Source organism: Ambystoma mexicanum, chromosome 5p (genome assembly GCF_040938575.1).
Source record: "Ambystoma mexicanum isolate Mex_15411 chromosome 5p, UKY_AmexF1_1, whole genome shotgun sequence".
Taxonomy (NCBI): Eukaryota; Metazoa; Chordata; class Amphibia; order Caudata; family Ambystomatidae; genus Ambystoma; species Ambystoma mexicanum.
Window position 1 is genome coordinate 176912820 of NC_090930.1, and position 27667 is coordinate 176940486.

At 46.6% G+C, this 27667-nt stretch overlaps 1 protein-coding gene across 1 annotated transcript in view; it reads left to right on the plus strand.

The window, feature by feature from the left end:
* PGK1 (phosphoglycerate kinase 1) overlaps positions 1 to 27667 on the plus strand; it is a 151004-nt gene that overhangs the window by 15454 nt on the left and 107883 nt on the right. The window contains exons 2-4 of the mRNA XM_069612589.1: positions 4301 to 4351; positions 4667 to 4819; positions 4902 to 5046. Coding sequence (XP_069468690.1) covers positions 4301 to 4351; positions 4667 to 4819; positions 4902 to 5046 — 349 coding nt within the window. The remainder of the gene's footprint in view (positions 1 to 4300; positions 4352 to 4666; positions 4820 to 4901; positions 5047 to 27667) is intronic.

A 27667-nucleotide genomic window follows, 5' to 3' on the forward strand; every position in this document is an offset into this window, starting at 1 on the left:
GCCTTTTTAATGAACTTAGCAAAATCGATCACTGGTACATTTTATGATGCAAATCAAACAAATGGGTGTACTGAATTTGAGGCATGCCAAGAGACCTCTCATGTTTGAGAGGTTGTGAAAGATGCCATATGTGTATCATGACTTCACAGGTGGGTAAATGGGGGACTTAACATTAGCTGTCTATTGGTTTACAAGTACTAAAATGTTGCTGCGACATCATCCCAAACCACAATCCGTGCACAGTCTTCGCGCACTAGTACTGAAATTCTGGCCACAATAAAACTAGCTGTGCATTGTCTATGCTCCTGTTGGCAAACTGTATCCTGCCAAAACATGTTTCCTACCAGAATATGGTCCTGCTTCAGAATGACTGATTTGGGCCCTGGGTTGCAAAATCCAGGCGGTGCACTGAAGGCTTGGGAACTGGAAAGAAATCCTGATGCAGATCGGTTCCTTTTAGCTTTAGTTCTTCAGGTGGGACTTTATCAGGTGTTGATTATCCCTGTCATTACTCTGATCAAGCATTATATTTTGCTTTTAGTTTTGGCGTAAATGTGCCAAATACATAACTCTAAGTGAGATGTAGGGTTCTTGAAAGGATACAGCACTTTATTTGATTGCTTAAAGCCCAAACCCAGCTCCAGAGATACTGAGTGCTTTGCAACAGGAAGGTGCTGGAATTGGGCTTGCATTTTATACAGTAGCATAATACATTTGGTGGAGGGATTTTTGTTTGTCCTAAGCAAGTGCCTCATTTTTTTGTGGAGCTGGTTGATGGTGGGGGCATGTCGAGCCTCTGCTGGGATTGAGTTCCAGATAGTCCTGGGAGGATAGCTCAGTGGCAACGTGCTCGCCTTGGAAGCAAAACGACACAGAGCAACACAGGTTAGATCCTGGGTCCGCGCTTAGAAATCTCTGGGTATTAAGCGCATACCCTATCATATCAGATGGTCAGGGAGTGGTAAGAGGACTGCCTCTTCTAGTCGTTCCTATGCAGGCTAGCTTTGACTCTTGTTACAAGAGGTGTGGAGTTTAGCATCATGTATGTTGGTGTTCCATTTGAGACAGCTTTGTAGGCGATGCATGCAGTTTTGAATATGATCCTGTCGGGAATGGTGGAGCCAGTGAAGAGTGAGCAGTGTTGGCAGAGATACTGTTGCATTAGCAGGCACCTGTAAAGCGGTGGGTTGCAGCATGGCAGGCTGCTTTGCGTGGGGAGGGGCAGTGTGCGGCTAGTGAAGCTTAGTAACGAGGGCATACAGCGCACCCCACTTGTCTCTGTGAGATCACAAGGGCTTGGACCACTGCCGAATTTGTTCAGGAGCCTGAAGGCTTTTTAGTGTTTGGATCTTGCTGTGTGGTTGGTGCCTTTGGAGTATTTATCCATTCCAACATCACCAGACTGTGACCTGGTTCAAAAACCCTGATTAAATAAATGCTGAAGGTATCTGCTGCCTGGGTGCTCCGCCAGCAGTTACACCTCCAGGGAGATCCTCCCTTACATCCCTGTCAGCAGCACTGATTCTAAGATCTTTGTGCTGCCACCCATGAGCAGCGTTCCTTACACCTCTAACCTCATTAGGTATCCACCCCGCCCCCCCCTTAGTCAAACCTGCTTCTGTCTGCCAGGCCCACATCACACCCTCTGGCCCCTAAAGGGGGGGGGGAGTTTAGAGAGTAGGCTGGTGGCAAACATTTTTATTTTGTTCGTTTAGATTTTGGGCTAATGTTTTGTTTGCGAAAACGATGAGGCAAGTGTAAAATGGCCGTTGTACAGACCTGTGCTCTGGCCAAGCCCTGCACCTTCAGTGGAAGTGGTTTATGCAAGTTCCTAGAGCTCTTGACTGGCAATAGCTATTGTTTGTGTGTGGAACTGTGTTTGGGATTGGGGCAAGCCTAATGCTGGACGCTTTTTTCCATGACTCTCTGCTGTTTCAATTTTTAGTATCACGCCCCGACCCCACCCCCCCTCGCCATGCTGGGACCACAATATCTTCCAGAAATACCACTTTGTGAGCCTAGTGGAAGGAGGCTCTTGTCGTCAAGAAGGGCTTCTGGGCCGTCCTGAGTTACTTCTAACATAGTTTCCTTTGTGGCACCATGTTCTTCTGGCTGCCTGCTGTTCTAGCGTTCTTGGTTTGTTTGGTGGGGTTCCACTGTCTTCCTGGAGACCTCTTCCTCTTTTTGGACACTTGACTGGTGGCTCCCACTGAAGGAAAGCATATTATTCTTTTGGCTCACATTTATTCTTGGGTTCCAGTTCCTTGGTGACCAGGTGCTCTGACGCAACCAGCAAGAAAAGATTTCTATTCGCTGGGTTGTTTTGTAATTCCTGAGCCGTGTTTGTGAATTGCTTCTGTGACCTGGGTCCTGGATTGGTTGTCATTTTACAAGCGAATTGTAAGGTACTTCCCGATCACTGGGTCTCGCTAGTATTCATAAAGTTTCCTGCAAAACACAGAATTTGTGCATGTTCTCCTGTAATATGACATAGGCCTGTCACTGTTCATTGATAATGGCTACATTATAATCCCAAAAGCCAGCGCTACATATGGACACTTTTATTCCCTAAAAGTGGGGGGCTTAAAAAATGCTCCCAACACACATAGCGCATAGGAGCCCACCCGCCTTGAATTCATCAACACCCTTTACATTCACCAACACAGCTCCATGGATCTGTTTGGCTCAATAGTGCACGCAGAGCCACAGGAAGGCACTCTATTGTTAATGCCCAATACAAAGAGGTAAAACATTATTTTTAATGGGCATGACTTACTTGTTTCAGCTAATATATATTTACTTGCTTGTTAAATACTCATTTGGAATAGTCCTTCCTATTTTTACGCCCAACCTTAAAATCTAGGTTTTTTTTAATCGAGCTTTATTTAAAATGTTGATATTAAATCACAAAGTCAGCATTTTCAAGTGAGTGTATTTTACTCCCCATCTTGAGCGCTGCCAATAGCTAATATATTCAATGTGCTATGGTTACTTTATATATGTTTGTAGTGCGCTCTTCTAGGCCCTGCCTTTACAAGTGTAGTCTTGTATTTGCTTACAGTGAATGCATAACGTTCCATTGCTCTAAATTCTTCTAGGTGCTATTAAAGTACTAAGTATTACTGGAACGTCTCCCATCCCTCTTCCCCGCGTTTGCGCGATCTGAATGACACAAGGCCTAGTAAGTTCGTTAATGTAAGATCGTTATTTTGTCCTCCCTTTGTTTTACCCCTTCTTATCTTGTCGCGCCTAGAAACACATGTCATATCCTACTGTTGAAAATGGCCCTTGCTAATCCATTCAAGTGAAATGCATGTAAGATGACACGTATACGCTTTACCCTAACCACCCAGGTATTCCGTATGCCTCTTGCTGTTTCAATGCAGAATATAGGGTCATCCATGGTTTGTTTTAAATGCAAAAATTGAATGATTTGTGTCAAATGGAGACAGTACATGCATGTTCCCGAGAAAGTGTTATAATGTCCTGTTTTGTTTGCAGGAGGGTTTGACCGACCCAATGGATACTCCATTATTAATGGAGCCGTTTAATGTATTGCACAACTCCTTCAAATCGTATTTGTGTATAGAAACATTTCTTTGCAGGTTTTGCAATTTTGTTGGGCTATTTTTGAATGGTGGCTTAGATTTGTATGTGGTTCTTGCTGGAGCACAGTTCACTAGAATTTTAAAAACGTTATATTGTTCCCAATTAAGGGTCTGTCGGGTCATCAAATTAGCATTTTAGTTTCCATTTTGTCTTATTGACAGTGTCATAGATGCATAGTTCCATACAACAATGATGCAATCCAGATCACTGCGGTGCTTCACAAATCCAAACGTCAAGGAGTTGAAACCTATAGAAGAAACCATCATGGTGCTTGCTATACAAATCTACTGCAAACGTTGTTACCGAAAAACACGTTCCCCCACAGAGCAATTAGCATTTTCTCTCTGGGCTGTAGGTTGAAATTCTAGCGGGTGCAGATCATGCTCTGATAGTTATATGTAATCCTGGTAAAAGAGCTCCGGCAGATGTATGCGAGGAGTGTGTTTATTTTTTTATTTTTTTTTGTTTTTAAATGCATATATCTCTTTGCATTTTTTTAATAGCAAATGCACTTTATGTCATGAGGGGGAATATGTGTAGGTTTGGATCTCTGGTTTGAGTATCAATTTATGAACCTCAAATTGCTTGGGCTTTTATTTTTGCATTTTAGTGTTTTCCTGCAATCTAGTAGTCTCGTCAAAACCAAGCTGTAGTGGCTGTCTATTATAATTATATTATTTTCTCACTTCAGGGTCGACTTCAATGTTCCCATGAAAGATAACCTAATCACAAATAACCAAAGGTAAGACTAGACTTTCAAGCCACCCTTTCTACCACCGAGTCTCGTGTTGATGCTCAGTTTAACACTAGCAGTGTCTTTATAAGGCAAATGCTCGTAAGCCTGTTACTTCAGAGAGTGTGAGAGGATTGTAAAGGGATTATTGACACTATTTTATCTATTTATTTCTGATTTTAAACAAGTGCCCCTTTTATGCACAAATAATTGATTTGGGAAATTAATTGTGCCAAACGTTGTCCCATTACATAGTTCACTGTATCTGCCATAAAAATGTGTTTTGTTGCCAACTTGTCCTTTTCTAATCTTTTGTTGTTCCAGAATAAAAGCCGCTCTTCCTAGTATCCAGTATTGTTTGGACCATGGCGCCAAGTCTGTGGTTCTGATGAGTCATCTGGGCCGACCGGATGGAATTCCGATGCCTAAGTACTCTCTGGCACCTGTAGCTGTGGAACTGACAACCTTATTGGGGAAGTATGTGACTGACTGAAAGCCTTTCATATTTGAACCTTGGGTGAAGGAGTTTTCGTTACCAGTTTACTTTTATTTCATTTAGGGACATCCGATTCCTCAAAGACTGTGTGGGTCCAGAAGTGGAGAAGGTCTGTGCTAATCCCTGCGTGGGCACTGTCATTCTTCTGGAAAATCTCCGATTCCACGTAGAGGAAGAAGGGAAGGGAAAAGATGCTTCTGGAAACAAGGTGAGATTGAACTCGATAAGATGAGTGATTTCAAGGCCTAATTCAGTATTTTCAGATGGGAGTTATTTTAATTGTGCAAAATTGCAAATCCACATGAGGGACTGCAGAGTCTGGTTTAAACAGTAAACCCTATTAATAGCCCAGCTCGTTGCGGTTTTGGACCCAAAAACCTCCTAGCTAGGTTCAGAGAATTCATCTGATTTAATACCTCTCTGACCGATCAGACACCCTAAAGCCTAGACTACACAGTGCCGACCTTCCACTTTGACACATTGCCTGTGATTGTGTTCCAGTGGTCCCACCAGGAACATACAGCGCTTCACAAAATCCCAAAATAAACAAAATGATTGCAGTGTTTGCAGGAAATAGTTTTGACAGTTTCGTAGGCATTTCCCAGCTATTGCCAGAATGAACCTCCTCTGACAAGCATTGTGAAGCTGCAGTGAACATCCTCCATTTGCGGTAAGGGTAGACTTCTCCGTCCCTCTATTTCTCATCCACCCACCTACCTTCCTCGGGAAGAATACACTCCAGTGTTGCATGTCGACTGTTTATTTTCCAGTACACTACTTTGCAAGGACACACTGTGTAGAACGTTTGGCATGCAGTAATTGGTCCATTCCACAATGTCTATTATAACAGTTGGAAATTGTTGGCTGAACCTCCAGATGAGGAAGCCCTAAACCAGAAGAATAGGCCAGTTGTGGTTGATAATGAAGCAAACGATTTGCTAAGTTAAGGGGTGGATTTAACCTGAAGTGGATGAACAGATTGTTTTTCATTCAAGTTATGAAATACAAACACTATGAACAGTTATCCAAACTGCATGAGCTAATGAAGATGAGTACTTTATAAACCGTCCCAGCCATGACATCCTCTGGCCGGGCAGTCTTCCATGCTTGCTTGGTCAGAAACCCTCCAGCAAGTCGTATGACAGGAAGCACTGAAACGCGGCCCATACTCGTCATCTTGTCCTAAGGCTGTGTGTGCATGCGAGGGACGTAGGCGCACGCATGTTTTGTGCATCCATGGCATATCATATGTCCCGAACCAGTAGTACACTAGTCTGGTTCTCTCCCTGTTCTCTGCTTTCTTCCTGCCTCCTTCATCCTGCTCTTGCTGCCTGTTTACTCTGTTCTACCTCTCCATGCCCCCTTCTTCCTACCTTTCCTGCACCATCTGTCGCTTCCTACTTGTCCCTTCCCCTCTGTCACGGTCTTACTGACTGTTCCTTCTGCTTTTTGACAGCCCATCTCCTCCCATCCTGCTCTTCCTTCATATTCATTTCACTCGGCTCTAAACCTCACGTCCTGCCTATACCTTCTGCTTTCTGTCTGCCCTGCGCCTCTCCTTCCATCCTTCGCATCCTCATTTGCTCTACTCTACCTCTCTATTGCTGCTTGTCAATTCTGTTATCTTCCTGCCCTGATTCATCCTTCTCTTCGTCGCTGCCCCCTTGTTCTCGTACTCACCATTGCCTGGCTCATCCTTGTACTCGCACATCTCTCCCCCTCATGCCTCCTTCCTGCCCATTCTCTTGGCAGCCTCTTTGAAGATAGGCTGTGACAGCCTCGATGTCCCACAATGGAGGAGCGCATGGGCCTAGGGGGGAGGGGAGGGCAGGGCAGGAGTGGGCATGGGGCACACTGAAGTGTGGTCCTATAATAGAAAGGATGCCTCTCTGAGCCCCTCGTATCTTAAGGCCTTTTGCGCCTCTTTGCCGACATTTATTGTGCATCGCATCTGCTGCTAGTGTGACCCTGGGACCCCTGCCCCACCCCTGGATATGCACCCCCCCCCCCCCCCACACATGACATGAATAATGGGAGAAAGTGGCACAGTCTGGGGGGGTGGCATGACGGGGTGAGCAAGAGTCCAGACAACAGAGGGATGGTAGGGGTAGGAAGAGAAGTGTAGAGGGGCTGGTAAGGCGACCGGAAGAGGTCACAAACATGGGTACATGTGAGGGTGAGTAGTGGGGCAGGGCGAGACAAGCTGCAGTTGCTAAGTGTATGAAGAGTTTAGGGAAATATCTTCCAGGAAAAAAAGTGATTAAAGGAGATGCAGGGAAGAAAAAGTAAACAAGGCTGGAAGTAAGAGGGGGTACTGGGGTAGCTGAGGATACTGAACAGGGTGATCATGCAATTATCGGAGAGAGTGCAAGTAACGGAGAAAGTCTGAGGCCAATCCATTGCAGTGTTGCAGGGGGTTCTTGCACCTCCCCCTCCCAGGAGTTGCAGGAGGTGCCCTTGCCCCCCCAGTGTTGCAGACAGCACCTAAGCCCTTCTTCCAGTGTCGCAGACAGTGCCAGCTCCTCCGCTCGGGCTGTGGGTAGTGCTGCCCCCTCACCCCAACTGTGCCAGCAGGGGGTAAATTATCCTCCGTTGACCTAATCAGCCGTGGCCAGGAGGCACTACCATAGATAGTCGGATGCAGTATGAGATTTCTTCAAACCCCATGCAACAAGATGGAGGCCTCCTTGGCTCAATCAGTGAGCGAGGGATTAATCAATGTCAATACAGCTGTGTGGACATTAGCCATGGCGCCGCTGACAAGTACTTAAGGTTTTCCATGAGCCCAGGACTTTTCCAGCAACCAACATATATTTTATGATCTCGTGGAGCGTGGGGGACAGAGTGCATTTTTCTCTGCAGTTCGCAGTGGGAGAAACAGACAGAAGCTGGTAAGCCTCTCTTAAATTCAAGTACTGAAATCAGTTCGGACATTGAGCCCCAGGCATCCAGAGCCAACGGCCTGAAGCTACCCATTATTAGTACGCCTGCCACTTTGAGTGTTCTTCCAATCAAGCGAACTTAGCAACGTGGATAAGCAAAATGCTTCTCTTGCGATGTTGCAGATAATCCAATTTTGAATAAGAACAAAATACTCTTTTCCACTCCTCCCATGCCATGTGGGAGCAGTGGAAAAGAGTATTTTGTTCTTGTGTTCTCATTCGAATTTGGATTATCTGCGACATTGAAGAGGAGCATTTTCTCAATACTCAAGTGCCAGCCAATTTAAAAAAAAAAAAGTAAGCAAAACATCAACCTCCCGTCTGACCCCCATGGGGCTAGGGTCGACTGTCCTCTGCCTCCTCCACCTACCTGCAACTCCTACTCTGACCTTGACTAACTTCCAAAGAAGTGTAGGCACTGTAGCTGGCCCTGTGACTGCATGCAGTGCAACATTGTGCCAACAAGGGTGTTTAGGCTTGGCCGCTGCCTGCGCATAGTGAGGGCACATGCAGAAATTACAGAATGTCACTGATCAATCAATGCACAGGTGTGGGCCAAGGCTGTGCGATCCAGCCACCTAGCTGTATGTATTGCTCTGCGTTGTCTTACTTCCATGACAAATGCATTACACCTGAGCTATCCTATTAATGCTGCTTATTGTTTGGTACAGCACAGTGACAAAGTATGGAAGAGCTACCTTAGTAAGCCCCAAAATTGCATTTCCTCTGCACCCAAAATCTGCTATGCTTATTCTCATTGCAAATGCATACACATAGCCAACTGCGATTTTCAAAAGAAACGGTGGGCCTCATAAGTTTGGCGGTAGGTAGCCTTGCCGGTAAAACTGGCAGGCTGCCCCCAAACTTACGAAAAATTCCAGTACCCACGAATGGGCAATTACTGGGTCATTACGCCCCTGCCGGAACCGGTAGTTGCCCATTCTTGGGTGCCGGAATGGAATACTCCCCATTCCCATTGAGCCCTATAGGGGCTCAATGGGAATGGGGAGGTCGGATGCACCGGCACCATTCAGAATGGCGCCGGTGCATCATTTGCTCGCGAGTGCCGGTACGGCCGCTAGGTCAGACATGGCGGCTGTAATGGCACCCGCGAGCAGAACTTGCAGTTTTCCAGTCCGGTAACTACGGTACCGGCAAGCTTACCAGTACCATAGTTACCGGACTGGCAAACTTATGAGGACCAGTACATTTTAAATCGAGCGCATGACTCTCTTCAGATCACCTGTACCCTGCACCACAAGTCTCAGAGCCCTGGTAAATCATGAGCTCCCCTAAAGCGGCCGGGATGTCGCAGTGTTCCGGTGACACCATGTGGGGCAAAATAAAATATGCAAGGTAGATAAGACGACATAGAAGCTTATATATAAATAAAATATAAAGCGAGTAAAGGCCATGTTGAGAAAATGGTCGGCATTGTGTAAGACTATAATCCTCAGAGAAAGTCCAAGGCTGCAGAGGTAACCGTGCTGGAATACAGATTTGTGCAGAACAAAGGATATTTGTTTGGCTTGGGATCAAGAATGTCGCAGCAAGAAGCAACTGCAAGGTGCGAAAGAGTCAAAGATAAACCATGTGCATAAGACGTACTTCTCCTACTTTAAGTAAAGGAGTGAATAATTGTGAGTGTGAAGTATTGAACAATGAAAGATGCAGAAATCGCATGCAAGAGGCGCAACCAAGTCTCTAGAGGTCAAGGAGAGTAATAGCACCCAATATAACTGAATCAAATGGCACTTAAAAGGACAGCATGGACTAAATCCTGGTCTCACACAAGGTTTAAGGCCAGAAGACCAGGCCTATTCATAAAGCTCCAGATGAAGATAGCAACGTACCTTCACTCCCTTTTTACAGTTCCAAGGAAGGGAACAGTCGGTAAGGTTGACTACAGAGAAGAAGCCTTGGCTTGGGGCCTAACTGATCAGAGATGGTTAAGTTAATTAGCTAAGAAGGGCAGTTGTCTCACTCTCTTCCCCTGCACCTGGGTGCTGTTAACGAGCTGAATGTCCAAGGTTGGATGAGTGTGCTAACCATTCATCGGGGCCTATGTGATGGTGGGTCATACATTGTTGCAGAAGCCTATCCGCTGCTGCTGCTACTGTTATGCTATTCTCAGTATTTTACGTAGTTGTAGGTTGGCTAAGGCCCCCCCCCCCCCCCCGATAAGAGGCAGCCAAATATGTTAACACTCACTTTTATTATTACCTTGACAATCCCTCTGCCCAATAGGTTTTTGCTGTTTACTGCGTAGGATGACATCATAGCTAACGTAAATCTAGGTATACAGACTTTTGTGTAATGGTTGTGTGTGTGTGCGCGCTACTGTCTTTGTTCACCAGATTTCCCTAATTTATTGTACTGATAAAGGAGTATTATTCTTAGTCTGTCTGGTTATTTGGGCTTGCTAATTTATTTGACAATTCCATTCGGCTCTTGGGACGCTCCAGTTGCTACTGCACACTTGCCACCACAAATGGCAATGCACTTACCTGTTGTCCTTCTTCACGGCTCTTTCCTTGCTATGTGAATTTATTTATTTTTTGTGTTTATTACAGCGGACAAAACTCTTGGGTATCTAGGCGTCAGTTACATTAAGGTAAAAAGAGGAGGGGGCGGTTGGGGAGATGCAATAGGGGGGAAGGAAGAGTCTTAGGAGGAGCAAAGTTAGTGGAACAGCCAAGTCTTTGTTTCTGTGGAAGGTACAATAAGCCTGAGTGCTGGTGGTAGATTATTCCAGAGTTTGGCGGCCGTGACCGGGGAGCTCTTACCCCCCCCTACTGAGAGGTGATAGATGTTGGGGATCGTCGGGAAAGAGTTTGCCGATCTAAGAGGTCAGTCAGGGCAGCGTTGGAGACACATCAGTGGACCAGGGTAAAGGTTTTGAACTTGATCCTTGCGCGGATGGGCAACCAGTGTGCATCTATGGAGAGACCAATGGTCGATCTGATTGCATTGTTCTGAATCTTTTGGAGTCTTTTCAGGTTGCGTTCAGAAGTACCAGTAAATGGGGCGTTAATGTAGTCGAGCTTGGCCACTGGGATGGCTCTTGCAACTCTCATGCAGTTGGGAGGGGAGAGGAAGGGCTTGCTGAGGTGATTGAGTTCACTTGACGAGAGAGGTGGAGATTGTCATCCAGGTAGACGCGAAGGGTTTTGGCAGCAGTGATCTGGTTACCATCGATGATGATCTCCTTGTATGCTCGGTCAAGTTGGAGGCGACAATGAGGATGTTTCGGTTTTGTCTTTGAGGCAGAGTAGGTGAGAAGCCATCCAATTTTGTATGACCTAGTATACAGAGTTTATGGTGGCGGAGTTCTGGGCGTATGAGCCAGAAAGGGGGGAATAAGGCACTTCATGTTTTCAGTGTAAGATATGCCTAGTAGGTCAAGGTGGTTTAAGAGGGGGTTTTGTACAAATGTTGTAGAGTGTGGGGGAGAGACAGGATTCTTGGGGACTTCACAGGTGGAGAGTAAATTCAGTGGAAAAGTCATCGATAAACTCATGAGGATATGTCAGCTAGGAAAGACCTAAAACAATTGGTGTTAAATGTTAAAGGTATTTGTACCGCGCAACGTCACCAACGGAATTGGTCCCCAGGCGGATCTGTAAATGACAAAGGTTGGGTGAGTTAGTAAGGTGAAGGAGGGAGTAGGATAGTGAGAGGAGTGGTGTTCTGTTGGCAGCTTCAGCTCAGTATACACCGGGTGCTGAGCTTTGGTGCGGGTATCGGATCGAAGTCAGTCCGCGTGTGCTATTATTCCGGCTTATGTGTTGTGAAGTGCGTGCGGCTTGTTGTACGAGAGATGGGTGTGAGTTTTTTGAGTGAGATAAGTATGCAGAGTTTGAGCTTATATTGGTTAGTGGGTTACCTGACCTTTGTCATGCTAACATTCACAGTTCTGTCTGTCCGAGTGTGGCACTTGTTTGCCCTTACATTCCCATCTAGATGCTGCGCTGGCCAATGTTTGGGACTCCATCCAGGTGTGGTCGTGCCAACATTCACTTTCATCTAGAGGCGACGCAGGCCAGAGTCTGGAGATCTGTCCAGGTGTGGGTCTGTCAACATTCACAACTCCAGGTGTGGCACACGCCAGCATTCACGTTCTTCTAGGCGCGGTCATGTTGTCCTTCAATCAATCCTATCCAGATGTGACGCAGGCCAACATCTATCTAGGTGCGTCTGCCGGTCTGGATATGTTTGTCCGGTACATACGGGTGGGAGAGTCACTTGAGGGCTTTCGTCAGGGTCTCGGTGTGTGGTCAGTCTCTGCAGCCTTTCATAGTGGCTGTTTTCCATGATGTCTTATGCTCTGAGTGGTTGGTTCTTTTGTTTGAGTGTTCGGCCAATCTGAAATTGGACAAAGTTGGGAGTTATTTCCATCATTGTTTTAATGTCTGGGCATTCTAGTGCGTCTCTGCTGTGGTTATGCTTTGAAGAGCCATGATTTGAGGAGTTTCCTGAATGCTAGGTAGTTGTTGTATTCCGTATATTCTTAGGTAGGTCATTCCAGGTTTTGGGTGCCTGGTGAGAGAAAGACTATCCTCCGAGTTTTTTTCTGTTGTAGGGTTTGGGTTCCAGGCGTATGTCGGTGCTTGATCTTAGTGTTCTTGTCGGTTGATGTAGGCGTAGTTTGCCGCTTAGGAATTCTGCGCCTTGTTTGTGTATTGCTCTGTGCGTGATGCACATGGCCTTGAACATTATTCGTTGTTTCAGTGTAGTATTTTTAGCGCGGGTGTGATGTGTTCTCTTCTGGGTAGCTTGAGGAGGAGTCTGGCTGCTGTATTTTGTATGCGCTGCAATTTTTTTTTTTAAGTCGTTCGGGCATGCCCAGGTATAGGCTATTGGCATAGTCTACTCTGGACATGCTCAGAGCGATGATGGTAAGTGTTTTGTTGGTGAATGACAGGAACGGAAGGATCCTTTTTTGCTGCTCGCAGGAGGAAGAAACATTTCTTGATTACCGAGTTTACTTGTGGCTCCAGAGTGAGATTATCCATTAGGACCCCTAGGTTTTTTTTTACAGTTGATGATGGTTCTGGTGTGGTGCCGAGCACTCTTGGCCAGGGGATGTAGTTGATGTCTCCTCCCTTTTTTGAAACAATCATTATCTCTGTTTTGCCTGGGTTGATTTTTAGATAGTTGAGGTTCATCCAGTTGAATATGTCGCAAAGGCAATTCTCTAGTGTGGTGTTTTCTTCTCGGGTGTCTTGTAATTTGAAGATTATTTGAGTATCGTCGGCGTAGTTGTAGCATGTGAGGCCGTGTTTTTTTTTGTTGATGCGTTTGATTAATGGGTACATGTAGATGCTCAATAGGAGTGGGGAGAAGGATGATCATTGTGGTACACCGCACGTGGAGACTCTGGGTTTGGATTTACAAGGTTTCATCCATATTGTTTCGGTTCTGTTTGTTAGGAAGGATTTGATCCAGAGTAGGGCAGTGCCTGTTATCCCTAGTCCTTCTAGTCTCTTTATGAGGATGGTGTGGTTGAGTGTCGAAGGCTGCAGACAGATCAAGGAGAATCGGGGCGGTGCTGTTGTCTGAGTCTACGTTTGTTTTTAGGTCGTCCCATATTGAGAGGAGAGCCAATTCTGTTCCTCTCATAGGTCTGAAGCCAACTTGTGCCTGGTCTAGTAGGCAATGCTCTTCTATGAATTCTTGGGTTATTTGGTAGACGTACATTTCTAGCAGTTTGGCTATGTAGGGTATGCTGGAGATGGGTCTGTAGTTGGATAAGTCCTCAACGTTTCCTGTTGTGTCTTTGAGTAGCGGCTTGATGTAAGCCGATTTGAAGGCCTGCGGTACTTTACCTGTTGCGATTGAGAGATTGAGGAGGTTCCTGTGGTATTCAATGGGGCTTCCTTGTTTGAGAATTGTTTTGTATTTGTCCGGGGGGCAAGGGTCTGGAGAGCCCGATTTGTTGCGTTGGTTTACCAGTTTGACGAAAGCCTCAACTGATATTTCTGGAAAGTTTCGTAGCTTGTTTGCGTGTTCCTCGTCTGTGTCAGTGGGGTTTGAGCTGTGAATGCTTGGTCTGTTTTGTATGGTGTGTTGGATGGAGGTTATTTTGTTTTTGAAGTGGTCTCCGAGGTCCTCGCAAAGTTTCGTCGATGGGATTGGCGTGTTGTTGCAGGCCGGTGGGTTTTTTATTTTGTTTATGATTTTAAATAATTCGTTGAGCGTTTGGTGCTCTGAAGATTCGGTTGATGGAGAGAAGTTTGCTGTTAAGTTGAGTCCGAGATTTGGTAGTCTACCAAATCGCATGCTGCAGGGAGGTCTAGCATCAGGAGAGCAGGTTTGCCAGTGTCTTTGATGGATTTTCAAGTCAAGTAGGGCAGTTTTGATTCCGTGTTTGTGGCGGAAACCTGTTTAGCGTGTGCCCAGATATTGTTTCCTCGATGCTGTTGATCCTGGATATAAGCAACATGATTTTCAAGAGGTACGGGTACCGTAGTAATGGGGCAGTAGTTTGTCGGTATGAAAGGGTTAAGGGAGGGTTTCTTGAGGAGCTGTAGGTCCCATGCTTCCTTCAAGGATGTTGGCACCTATAGTGGAGAAGGTGTTGATGGCTGTGAAGAAGGGAATAAGTGACTCGGCAGACTTTGATTGGAGCTGGGCAAGTGTCACCTTTGCAGCGTGATGGTTTGTGGCTCTTGGTGGCGTCCATGTCGCCAGGGTGGAAGTTGAACGGGCCGCAGGTGTGGGTCAGTAAGGGGCTGGGTGCTGTGGGCGATGGTAGTTTGGTTAGCATAGTAGGTTGCTTGGAGAGGATTTTTCCTTTGAGGAAGTTGACCTTTTCAGTGAGGGCGTCTTGGATTTTTGCATCACCTTATCTTTGAAGGTAAGGCTGGGGCCATGTGGGCGGTAGATATCTGTCGAAGACATGGAGATCTTGACGAGTAGAGATTTGTAGTTTGGGGATGACATTGGTCTGCGTGACTGTAATAGTGAGGGTCTTTATAAAGATGAGGGCGATGCTGCCTCCTCTTTTAGAGGATCTGTCACATTTTAGGATGGCAAAGCCGCCCGGGGGGGGGGGGGGCGGATGGCAATGGGCCAGGCCTGCAGCGGAATGGAGCCATGTTCCAGTGATGGCAAGCAAATAAATTGTTTGTTGGAGGTTAGAAGATCAAGGATTTCAGCTGCGTGTGCCAGGACTGATCTTGCGTTGATTAGAGCCCAGTTAATGGCCTTGCCGGTGGGGGGGTAGGGGGTGAGCGTGCTTGTGGAATTCACAATGACTGGGGAGCATAGAGGGGGATGGAGGCGTGGGATGAACTGGGTGTGGAATCTAAGGAACCTATTCCTTGTGCGAATCGGAGGAGGTGAGGCGATAGCCGAATCAGGGATTTCGGGTTGCGTGGGGCCTGGTCTGCGAAGCTGCAGTGGGTGGAGTGATATAGTAGCGTAGCGTAGCGTAGTGTGGGAGGCGTGCAGTGCATAGCCTGACAAGGCTATTCCTTGTAGGGATCAAAGGGACATGGTAATGGTGGATTCAAGAGTGTCGAGCTGATTAGGGAGGGGGGTGCGGATGGCCTGGGAGTGCGTGCGAGGTGCGGAAGCGTGAGGCACCAGGGCGTTTACCTGTAGTGCATGTGGAGCGGGAGTCCTTGGGGCTGACTGGGCTTGCGTGGAGGGTGCTGTAGTGGTTGAGTAGCTGGCTGAGGTCTCGGATCTGATTGGAGTTGTTACAAGTCCGAGGTGATGGGGTTCAGCCACAAATGTGACGCGAGGTGTGTAGTGGACGAGTTCAGCGGCGCTTAACAACTGTGGCACTCAACACCACGACCCTGGCCTGCGCACCTTTTGGTGGAGAGAAACCTGGGGAAGGGATGCAGTTCCCTAACTGTGAACACTATGTTCGAAACCTCCTGGATTTATACCCTTTTGGTAAACATTTGTGCACTTTCCGAGCTAGCCTCAGCACCTAGTTATTTTTAGAATGATTGCTGGGATAGGATTTCCCCTTAATGGTCCTCAATCAGTGAGCAAGCCGACAACTGCATTTCTCACCATTCTCAAAATATGCACACCTCGTCTTACTGTTTGCTCGTCCGTTTCACTCATGCATTTGTTAAAATTGTATTTATGCCTCCCATTCCTTTCTCTTAGCCTCATCTGGTTTAACCCTCCTTTTTTTTAAATTTTTTTTGCCCCCACCCCTCTCCCTGACTCCTGAGATCTGCTTTTACCAGACAAACACAGCCCGCGTTTAAATGTCTCCCAGACCACGCCATCACTGACCTCACCAACAAGTCTCCCACACCCTCAACCTCTAATATTGATGTGTTCATTTTCCATGTATGAGAGCGATGACTCTTAATCTCCAATGTGAACTGTAGTTTGACTGGAGCATGATCAGAGATGTAGATGCACTCAATATTGGCTGAGATGAAATTCCAGGTCACATACCCAGCTGTCAAAATATTGTCAATCCATGAGAAGACTTTGTGCACCCCGAAGTAAAACTACTCGCTCCAAACCGGGTTTTCGAAACGCCAACTATTCAATAAATTCTGCCGTTCGGGACTTCAAAGCTTCCCTATGCCCCTGCCCCTCGCCATGGTGCCAACCACTACTTTGGTCCAGGAAGGGGGGGGAGGGGGTGCTCGGACCTCATTAAAATCCCCACGCACTTTAGGTGTTGCCAGACTTTCCTAATGAACTCTGGATTTCCACATGTGGGGGCATACACATTACACACTGCAATGGTCGACCTTTGTACTGTAAATTCAACACACCAGACACGAGTCTCCCATCAGCATGCGTTACAACGACTGTACTTTGCAAATTTTTCTTCACCCATCCTCTCTACACATCTTTGGACCTCCCTTTCTGTCACGTTTCCTGCAATAAATGTATGTCTGCATGAATGTGTCTTGGGTGAGATGTTCTGCCCTTTTCAGGTTATTTACACCATTCACATTCCACAAGATCACTGTTAATGCATCACCTATGGGCAAAGAGCCACTCGTACTCAGACCATACCCTTTGCTAAGAGGAAGGAACCACCTCAAAACCAAAAAAAATGATATTAATAAATGGTGCTATAACCAACCGGCACCACAGCAAACCTATGTCTGCAGTTGAGAGCAAGGAGTGAAAAGCACCCCCCCCTTAGTATCCTTAGTTATATCCCTTTCCACCATGAATGATGCCCCAAATGAAACTCGTGCAACATCCAAATTGCAAGCTCATCATCCATTCCGTCTACTTCCCTGGGACCCACAGGTCAATGTAGCATGACTTTCAGCATCTTCCTGGTTCACTCTGTGGTCTGAGTGCCTTTTCAGCAGCACCAACAAAGGACATGGATTGGTCAATCTTCTTTGCTTTCTCCAGTCCCACACTCTGGTGAGGGGGGCCTGGGTGAGTTGGATTGGATCTCTGGAGTGGCCTTAATGGGTCCAGCAAAGGTTTGGACAGATTCAGCCTTTCTATGACTATGCACTTAGGTCACAGGTCTCCTGCTATTGGTGTTCTGCAGCTCTGAAAGCTTGTAGGACCTTGGGAGATGGCTTGTTTCAAAGTTTGTCTTGGGACTGGTTGTTCCCACCACTCGAAGAGGAGTCATCCTCTTCGGAGCTCCTCTCTCCTCTGTCACATAGAAAATAGGGTCAGGACAACAGGAGTCACTTCATGGTCTTGCCAAGTGTGAGGCGTCTTTATGGGCCTCTTCTTTGGTTACTTCTGTTGCCGACTTACAGACAGGTTTTTTTGGCTGTCCTGATTGGACAGCCAGGCTCCTATGTGGGAGCTGAACCTATTCAGGTGCTCTACACGTCCACTGCCAATAGCTATAACTAGGTGATTCCTTGTGACTAAAGTCACAGGAGCAGAGAGAAAGGGGGGGGGGGGCACTGAAGGGGGTGGGCGGTGTGCACCAATCTCTCTAGTGTTGGGATACTAAGTAGGTCTCGATCCTTAAGAACTGAGGTTACGTGAGTATAGAGAAACCATCTTAAAGAGGACCAGAAGGGTCCCCAGCAACACTGCCCATAAGGAGCTGTGCTGCAGTAGTAAAACAGATGCCTTTTTAAGAGCTATGGCGCAGACGGGCTCCATAGTAGATTACAAAGAATAGAGTTCCAAAAGCCAGGATTTTTTTCACTCATTCAGGATTGAAATATAAAGGTATGGAAGTCAAAGTGCGGGGGGGGGGTGTGGGGGAGGTCCCGCTGGGAGAGGGGATGAAGCATAAAAATGAGCAATCTCCCTACCACATACCATCAAACCAATCAACCAAAACGGAGAACCCCCATCTGTGCGAAGCCCAACCCCTTACCCATCAATGGAGTTAAAGGAATATTCAGAGGATGGGATGTGACCTCAGCAACCCTATGCCCAGGCAATCCTAGTTAAAGTCCATGCAGTGGGTGGACATTTCTGGGACTAGGGTCTAGTTCTGGCTGTGGTCGCAAAACATCACGCACTTTTGCGATGCAAATGGTGGTTGATAATCCAAACCTACTGGATGCAGCTGCCAGTGCCACACACTTGTACCTCCAATGGACTGTTGCCACTTTGTCACTGTGACACCCTTCTGCTCAACCAGAGTCATATAAGGGGGTTGAAGTTGATAACTGCCAGACCCCGACTCCCCAAAGCAGATCGGGAGCATGCTCCAGGGAATGTGTACTGCAATGAGACCTCCCCCAGCGAGACAACAGCAAGAGATCACTGCTGTTTTAGTGATGGTGTGGGGACGAGTAGTTTAGAAACAATCACTCATCCCTGTCACAAGTCTCTTCCAACAAGAGGCTATCTTCTTAGAATTTTGGAGCTTGTAGTCCTAGATTTAGCATGGAGGGGAGCAAAACCACAAACGGCATGTAAAATAAACCTTAATTGGACAAGAATAACCCGAATATAATAGTACATGCTGTCATGTGTGGCCCTGTAACTGTCAGTTCCAACTTTTTGGGCCAATTCTTGAAAGACGTTTGTGCCTCTCTCCTGTCCCACATCCTGGAACTCCCGATGGATGAATGTGAAATGCCTCCATGCAGAGGATCCGTGCCAGCTTACCATGAAGCCCACTCACCGCATTCCGAAGTAGCAGAGATCCAAGTCTCTTTGCAGATTGAAGCTGCCTCAAAGCAGGCCGTGTCTTGACCCAATGCAGGTGATCCCTGAGGAGCCTAGTGTGCGTTCCATCCTCATCCAGAAGATAAGTGTCGCTCCCGTGTGGTTCAGCCTGGCACTGCGAGCTTCATTGGGATGTATTCGAGGAAGCATCCCACAGCTGTCTAAGCATCAGGAAATGCTCGAATATGATGATGGACGAACGGTCTCATGCGCACTGGCAAGGGGCCGTTCAGTCCATGAGATCAGCACCATTTTAGCCCCAATTAAAAATAACCATGAGGTATAGCCTACAATACAAATCGGGTTAAGATATGATATGTTTATTTAGATGGCGCCTATATACAATGTGTTCCAAAGCGCTTAAGGCAAGGGACGGAACAAGGGAAAATAAAATGACATTCTTACAGGCAATGAACTCGACCTGACGACATTTCAGATGGTGCAAGAGCTAAGACATAGATCAGGAAGGGAGGGGGAGAGTGGTAAGGAAATGGAAACAGGCAGGCAACTACTGTACTAGGTCTGATGACATTTCGGATAGTGCTGGGGGCGCAATTAAGGGGAGGAGACCTACGAGGTTGCTATCGTACTAGGTCCAAGGTTAATTCTGATGGAGTAAGTGCATAGAAGAAAGTAAGGGGAGATGTGGGGGGGGGTAAGGGAGAGGAGGTGAGAATAGAGTAAGCAGTCCAAAAAATGGAGAAGCAAGAGGGGAGAGCGAATACAAGTGCAGAAGTCGGCAATAACACATAATGTTGCAAGCCAGGATACAAGATGAAGATGGGATCAGCATTATTCCGGGCCACCATGAGTACAAGGTGCAAAGGAAGTCCAGCATGAGAGTTGAGAAAAGGTGACTTGTCCATAAAAGTCAAATCTAGCATTGACCACAAGGTGGTGATGGTCAAACCAGAATGTATCGGGACAGACTCCTGCAGAAGTAGGCTGGAGGGGCAGGGAGGATGAGCAGGGTAGTAGAATCGAGCAAAATGGGCAACACCTGTGTGCGAAAAGGGTGGGGGGCACAAGGGAACATCGGGGGGGTGCGGATGGTCTGTGGGGACAGAGGGAGTAAACACATGTTGGTGCATGCTTACCTGCCGTTTGAGCTGGGGGTCGGGCTGTGGGTTCTCCTGGTCCGGTCAGGAATTGCCCTTTTCTTCATCTGCTCTTCCAAATACCTGCTTGTATGTCTCCCGCTTAGTCAAGGCTATATCAGATTACTCCATGCAAAACGTTGCAGCAACAAAAACCATGTGATCTTAAAACTGTACTGTGCCCCTGATCCATAATGGGGCTTTCTTCGGATCTGACCCCATTGGGCAATGTCACCTTGAGAATAGCTGGCTTGACTAGCATCACCTTGATGTTTTTTTTTCTTTCTTGGCTTCACTACCTTATCACCTCTTTGGGAAAGTACATAAACAAAATAAGGGTGTCGAACAGCCCCTGTCCCTTGCAGTCTTCAGGACCTTCTTCTTGGAGCACACCTTGGTGAATATAACAAGAATTTGTCTGTTTTGCAAGAGGTAATTTCCCAATTCTGTAGGCTCACCTGTCAATGTGTCTGCACCATACACCTCCAGCAAGACCTTAACAACAACGGTCACCGGGGACCTGTCGTATTCTCCTCCCATTCTTCCAGGCCCACCAGCCTCAAGTTGTGAGATATGACCTTAAGTCCATGTTTTGGGCTTGAAGGTTCCCCAGCTTCATGTCGTTGGCATATTAACTGCCTGAAATCTCAGGGACAGACCGCTTGTTTCTGCTCAAACTTATCAACGCTACCCTCCAGAGTAGATACTTGCAAAGAGAAGTCTGCCAATGTAGGCTTCATTTTCCAACATCTTGTGCTACTTTGAGCAGAAGAGCATAGTGGTCTTTGGGTCTCAATTTCTATTTTATTTTTTGGAGGTGGGCAGGGGGGGGCCTCGGTACTCTTCCTGTTCATGGTCATATTCGGTTAGTATATATCTGTAAAACCGGGGGTAGGAGCTCCTGGCTTAAGCTGGTACCTGGTCAGCCAACGTTCCACATCCGTTTCTAAGCAGATTGTAGTGTTTATTCTAATATATATTTGGGCATTCAATGCTCTGGGATGTGATGCGTCTTTGCAATGCTACTTATTAAACTAACTGCAACTGATGAGGCTGCAAGGCTGGGGCCCTGGCCAGGACATGCGAAATGTGCCCACTTGTAACATTTGCAGAGAGGGTTCTGAGCACATCTTAAAGGGCAGTGTTTTCTTACACCAACACCCCAAGCAGTAATGGCTCGAGCTGGGCGACTGGGTCGGGTGATTTCTAGAGCTTGCTGCTGCTATTCCGAGGGCCGCCCAGGCCCATCCCTCCCCACCTTCTGACATTTCTTGAAGGTCAGCTGGCACTCTGCTCCAGTCGGGTCTTTTCCTGGCAGTGTTGTAGTAGGCAGACTAAAGGCATCTGTGAAATGCATCCGATTACTGACATACAGTAGTCTGATCTTTCAGGGCTGACCTTTCCAAGGTGACCTGCGAGACTGAACTCTTCCAGGACACACTTAATCCCTTTGATTATTCTGACGGGAATCGTATTTGCTTTTGCTGCTAGCGGAGAGCTTGAGCTTTTCGCAAGTTATGGTTCTATCCCCAGGGTTTGCGAAATGTGGTAGTATTAAAATGTTGTCTTTCTTTCAGAGCTTATTCCTTCTTGGTTATTGTAGAGTTCAGCGTACCTTTAAATTGCCATAAATGAGCAATGTATTCGAGTCCGTCCCATTGGCCTAGAGCTGGCACTCTCCCTGGAAGTAATCCATGGACACTGCAGAAATGGAAGCAGAACTGCGATCAACCCTCGCCTACAGTCGCACGACCTTAGTAGGTGGCCTGCAGCCAGGCGATGTTGCAGAGTCCGTTTGCCGTCACGGCAGTAACGCTTAATCGAGGCACGGCAGTAACGCTTAAAGATTGAACGCTTCCTTCAAATGCTGCATATTTGGTAGATGCCGATGGCCCATGTAAGCCTCTTCTAAACAAACCAAAAAGCTGCTGAGAAACCACGGCCACTTGGCAGATTGGGGGCACAGATATGAACCCCTAATCGACCCCAACTCCGCCGCCTCCCCCGCACAATTTGAAATTTTGGGTTCAGTTGACTTTACCTGGTAGACTCACAGAGGCATGGCATTGCTGGGCACAGACATATGGTGCCTGCGGCTGTACAGTTAAGAAGAAACGGCCCAGCAATTACTAATGTGTTTCATTGTTAACGGTTGCAACAGTGGGCGAAAATACACCATCCCTGGCTGGTGTCCCAGCCACCACATGGTAGCGTGTTTTTTTTTTTGTTTGTTTTTTTTTTTTTTAAACTTCAATGCAGGGAGGCAACAAGGAGCCTCCCTCCCTGTTTCCCACCAACCCCCAAAATGATCCAATTGCACTCCAATCCCGGCGCGCCTCAAGTCTGGCTGCCACCATAGAAATGGAAAGGGTTCTTGGTCCCTTTTCCATATGGCGGCGGCTATGTTTGTCCTTTATGTTTATTTTTTTAACATGTTTGTTCTTTTTTCACCGGGAGTTTGGCTGTTTGCAATTTTGCCCCCTCCCGCCCGCCCCCCCCCCCCCTGGGGTGAGAATGACTTTCATGCTATGCCAGTCGGGTGGGCATGGCCTTAATGGTAACTTGCCATGTATTTGCCCTTACATGGCAAGTCCAAATGCAGTTTGTGACCTTGCAGGGGTATTGAAAGTCACAAGTTATTGTAGATTGACAAATGCGAACTGCCTTTACACTGGAGCAACCGACTGGCTTTAGTCCCCCTTGCAGATAATGCATTTTTCTGAAAAGTTGGTGCACATATACAATATATATTGTGTACTTTATGTAGTTATTTGTTTAGTATGCTTTCATCATGATTGTCTTGTTTGCTGTTGAAAATGAATTACTTTCTGGTTGCCTAATAGAGTCTCACATCAATGCTGGCGTGTATTTTGTGGTGTCATGCAGTGTGCAGCCTTGACACTTAATAAGTTCTTTTACTGTACAGTTAAGTTTGGTTTGAAGAAAGGGTGTCGGCTGGCTTCTGTTCCTGTGCAGATCCTGTTCTTCCTGGGCCTCAGTCGTGGGGACAAGAGTGAGGACTTCTGGGGACTCCTGCACTGCAATGGGACGGTCAGCGACAGCAACCAGCAATCTTCAAATCAGTGACACTTAGCGGTTTCAGCTCCTCGCGTCTCAATAAAATGGAACCACCATGGTTCTCGGATACCACTTCGGACCTTCCTCGCATCTGGGGTCCAGCACTCTGTTGAGGTGGCTCAGGCTTGGTCAGTCCTGCTTCCTGAAAGTCTGGAGGATCTTCCTGGAGCTCGGGGTCTGACTAAAAGCAACACACTCGATCTGGTGTTCCTCTCCCTGGCACTTCGGTAACAGCAGCAGCAGTGGAAGTATAGCCAGCTTTGAGAGGATGTCCAAATGGGCTTACTTTGGAGTTGATTGGCCCCACAAATTCGAGGGGAGAAGTCGTCCTTGCAGGGCTTCTTTAGTCGAGGCGAATCCGGAGCTTCAGCACAGCTTTCAAGTTCTTCTTCGAATTCTTTTGTCCAGTGGTTGACTCTGCCTTCCAAGCCAAAAAGCCTCGCCTTTTTATGCAGGTTTCTGCCCTTCTTTCCAGCCTAGCTGCCAGTCAAACAGCAGGGTGGCTGTCCTTGCCGGACAGCCAGCCGGCCAATCACCTTTCGGTGCGTTCCTGTAACCAAGGGGAGTAAGCACAGGGAGTTTTGGGCACCTCCCTTCCTTCCTGCCCCTGCCAGACATACTGGAGCAAGAGGCGGGCTTCACTCGTGAATCGCACCAAAGACGAAACAAACCAAACCTAGTTTGGCGCGCAGAGTAAACCTCAAGAAGGAACTTTCCACAAAGAAATGCCGAAAAAAGAAGACCGGAGTGATTTTGACAAAAAGGGCACCCAAGGGTGCTTACTGCAGCTGCGCACGCAGCTCGCAGTAAAGACACCACAGTAATTAAAAGTAAACCACTGACACCAGCCATTAATCATAGAAAGGGTTACATAAAAAATGTTACATGAGAAACTAGTCAAAGGGGATACTAAGTAACCCCTCCATCACCCTATTGTAAGATAAGATATTGCAAGATAGTGTTTGCTGGTTCTAGAAAGTTACAAATGTAAAGTCTATTTCACTTTACTGCTCTTGAAAACTGTAGTTTATCCAAGAGAAGGTATTTAAACCTTTGGGAAATCTGAAAGACTTCTCTGTGTCACAACGTAATATAAAAAATGCATATAGAGTTTGTATGACTGCAAAAACCAAAAGAAAAACAGACTTCAAATCACAGAAAAATACATGAGCGAGTGGGAGAAAAAGGTCTCTCTCCAGGTAAAAAATTAAAGTTCTTGGGGTCTCTAAGGTAGAGAGGAATTGGCACATTTCTGAGAATTCTCCTCAACAGTCACCGTTTTTTATCGAAGCCATATGCCCCAGCCATATGCCCCAGCCATGATAGATTATATATATTTTTCCATCTTTGCAGGTCCCTTTTCGAAGCTTTGAGCAATGGAGGATAATTCTCCTCGTCAGCTTTGCCACTGATTTCGTAATGTAGACCACCTAGGTATTTAATTTCTTCTGTCCACAGAAATTGGGTAGATCCCTGTATTGCCTCTATTGTATCCTTTTTTTAAGTGGATTAACCTTGAATACCGAAACTTCCCTAAATGAAACTTCCTTAAATGATGCCAATTTTGAGGTAATCGCCTTCAAGGTTTCTGTGGGGTCCTATATAGCCAAAGCATTATTTTGTATTTTGTGCTCCATTCACTGCCCCTTTCCCCACCCGCCCACAGGACCTGACAGTTGTCAATTGACTGACGGACTTGAGGGTTGGGGATTGATGGTCCGCTTGTATTTTGTAGATGTAGCGCTTGTCAAACCCTATCGTCTTTATTTAATTTGTATGAAAAGGAAAAGGCCACTCTACCTGATCAAATGATTTTTCAGCATCTAATGGAAGCAGTACAGCTGGGATCCTTCGCCGTTCCACTTTCTCGATTGGGTGACGTACCCTCCTTAAATTGTCAAAAGGTTTGACAGTATAGTAAACATTGCTTGATCAGGTCTAATTAGCGTTTGTAGTGTATCCTCCATCCGTAGAGTTAATATCTTGGTGTATGTTTTGACGTCCATGTTGATCAGCGCTATTGGGCGATATGACTCACCCTGTGTTGGATCATTGCCTTTTGGGAATACCCCTATTTTAGCCTCATCCATTGATGCTGCAACGTGCCCAGTTCTTTCGAAAGAATTATACAAGCACGTTAAGTGGAGAGCCAGAATTTGCCCATATTGTGAAGCCATCAGGTCCCAGGGATTTCTTTTTTCTTTTTTTTTTCTTTTTTTTTTTTGCTGTGGTTTTCTTGTGGCTGCAAGAACCTCCTTCTCTGTAAAGGCCTCCTCCAGTTCTTCCCTTTCTAATCATGGAAGCTTTGGAAGAGATAATCTAACGTGCCATAACTTTTTTCAAAGCATCTTATTCCCCCTTCCCTAATTTTTAAAATCGTTCGCATGGCTTTTCCTGTTTTAATTGTCGTGCTATCCCTTCCAAATAATATTGTTTAGTTTGAGGTAGGGTCATTTCTGCCTTTTTTGTTTTGTTGCCCTTAATAGTTCTAGCTGTCCTCTAACCGCTTTAGTTTCCCACGACCCTGTTGTGTAGAGCCTGTGTAGCTATCTGTGGATATTGTTTGGCGCATTCATTGTTGCAGCAGTAAACTTCCCTCTGAATGCAGAATTTCACAAATGGGTATCTCCCCTGTTTTATCGCTTTGTTGAGTTCAAAATCGCCAAATCAGGGTTATTTCTGAACACTATCAGCACCCCCTGAATTTATTTTTTTTGTTTTACTTTCATATTAGCCTGAAAGATCTGTGAGTAACCTTGTGATCTAATGCGCAATTTCTTTTCTATTCTCATGGGTTTCTTGAAGCACGGGAAAATCGGGTTTCTCTCGCCTCAGGTACAATCCCAGTTTGCTTAGTTTTGCTGGCGAATTTAGCCCTCAAAATGTATGCGCTAGTACTTTAAAGTCCATGGTGAATGCTCAGTCCAACCAATCTCATAGCCTTCCGCTGGGCCTTCACCTCTAATCCCCATATGGGTCCCCTGGGACATGGACCTTGTCTTCCTCAAAATACAATGCACTTGTGCATATTGGGTGCTGAAAATGTCCTGCCGCCTCCCCCTGTCATAGCTTCACGTTTATCCTGCTTATTCCCTCCTACCCCCCTACCCAATCACCCCACTTCAACCCAGATCGGTACATGGCTCCTAGTGACAAACGCGGGAGTACCTGTCCATGTGCTGGTGAACTACCTGGGGATAGCCCACTGCGGAGAGAGATATACTAACCCTCACCAAAAGATCCCAAAGTACCCGCTTCAACACCTGATCACATCTCGACCTTCCCTCTGTGCCCCCCCGAACCATTATTTTCAAATGTACCCCCCCCCCCATGCTCTCCAGTGTACTTGGGTTATCCAGTCCCCCGCCTTCACCCCTCTGTGGCGTGTCTTTGTTTTTTTTTTGTATTTTTTTTTTCTTTTTTGGGGGGGAGGGGGGGTTTCAGCCTTTCGCGGCACACGCGTTTCTGTTGTCTCGTTTTGCCATGGACCACTACCATTGTCGACTCTGCTGGGTGGACTCTCTTTGCGCTTTGGCTGTCCCAGTCCGATCACTACTCTCTGCTACTACATCCAAAACTTCCTCACATGTTACACCGAATTGTCTACTCTTCACGAAAAAAGCAAGCCAAAAGGAAAGGTCCACCTGTATTGTACCTTCTCCTGGTTGAGCATGCTAGTGACAGGATTCATCTGCCTCCTTTTGAGTAGGGTAGAAAATGCCAGATCCTGATCGAACCATTTAGATGTTAAGGACGAACCTGTACGTGCAGCCCTCCGTACACTTTCTCTCCATATGTGAATGTGGCCAGCACATCCCGGGGTCGGGCCCCTGTTTATTTCCTAGGAGGGTTGACTCTATGAATTATGTCTAGAAGAACATCGTCCGAGGGAATGTCCAAAAGCAAATCCGCACCAAGGGTTGTATTGAGCGCTTATCTTTGTCTGCGTTCTCCTGGAACACTCTTGATGCAAATTTATAGTCCTGTTCTCGAGGTCTTCACACTGAATTTCCAAGTTGTGCGTCATCTGTGTTAATTGTTCTAGGATTTCCTTTTTCCACGAGTCTTGTAGAGGTCGTTCAGCAATGGCCACACGTTCTCCTAGACTTGAGATTTCTTTTTATTTCTTGGACTGCAGATTTTGTCTGAGCTGACAGCGGTAATCTGTTCTTAGACTCCTGGAGCAGTGCTGTTCAGCTAAACATTGCATTAGTTCTCTTAGTAATTGCTTGTGCCTCCTTCGGTAGTCACTCTGGTGGCCATAGTATCAGGGATCGAGTCTCACTGAGCGAGCCTTTCACTTCTGATTGCCAGCACTGTTATTGTCCCCCCCCCCCCCCCCCCGCCCGCCCTCGAGTGTACATCTTAGGGGGTACTGGGGTAACCTTGATACATCCTCTCGCTTTAGCGCTCGACCTATGCTTCCGTAGGTGATCGTTCCTTGACCGTCCACACTCCGCTGGTTGACTGAATCTCTAGGGTTATCCACTTCGCTCTGCCCTATAGCGTTCAGTAGCGTCTGCTTCCACACCCGGTGTCGGTACCCACTAACTCCATCATCTAAGATCCGAAATACACTGAGATAAGCACCTAAATAGCCTTCAAT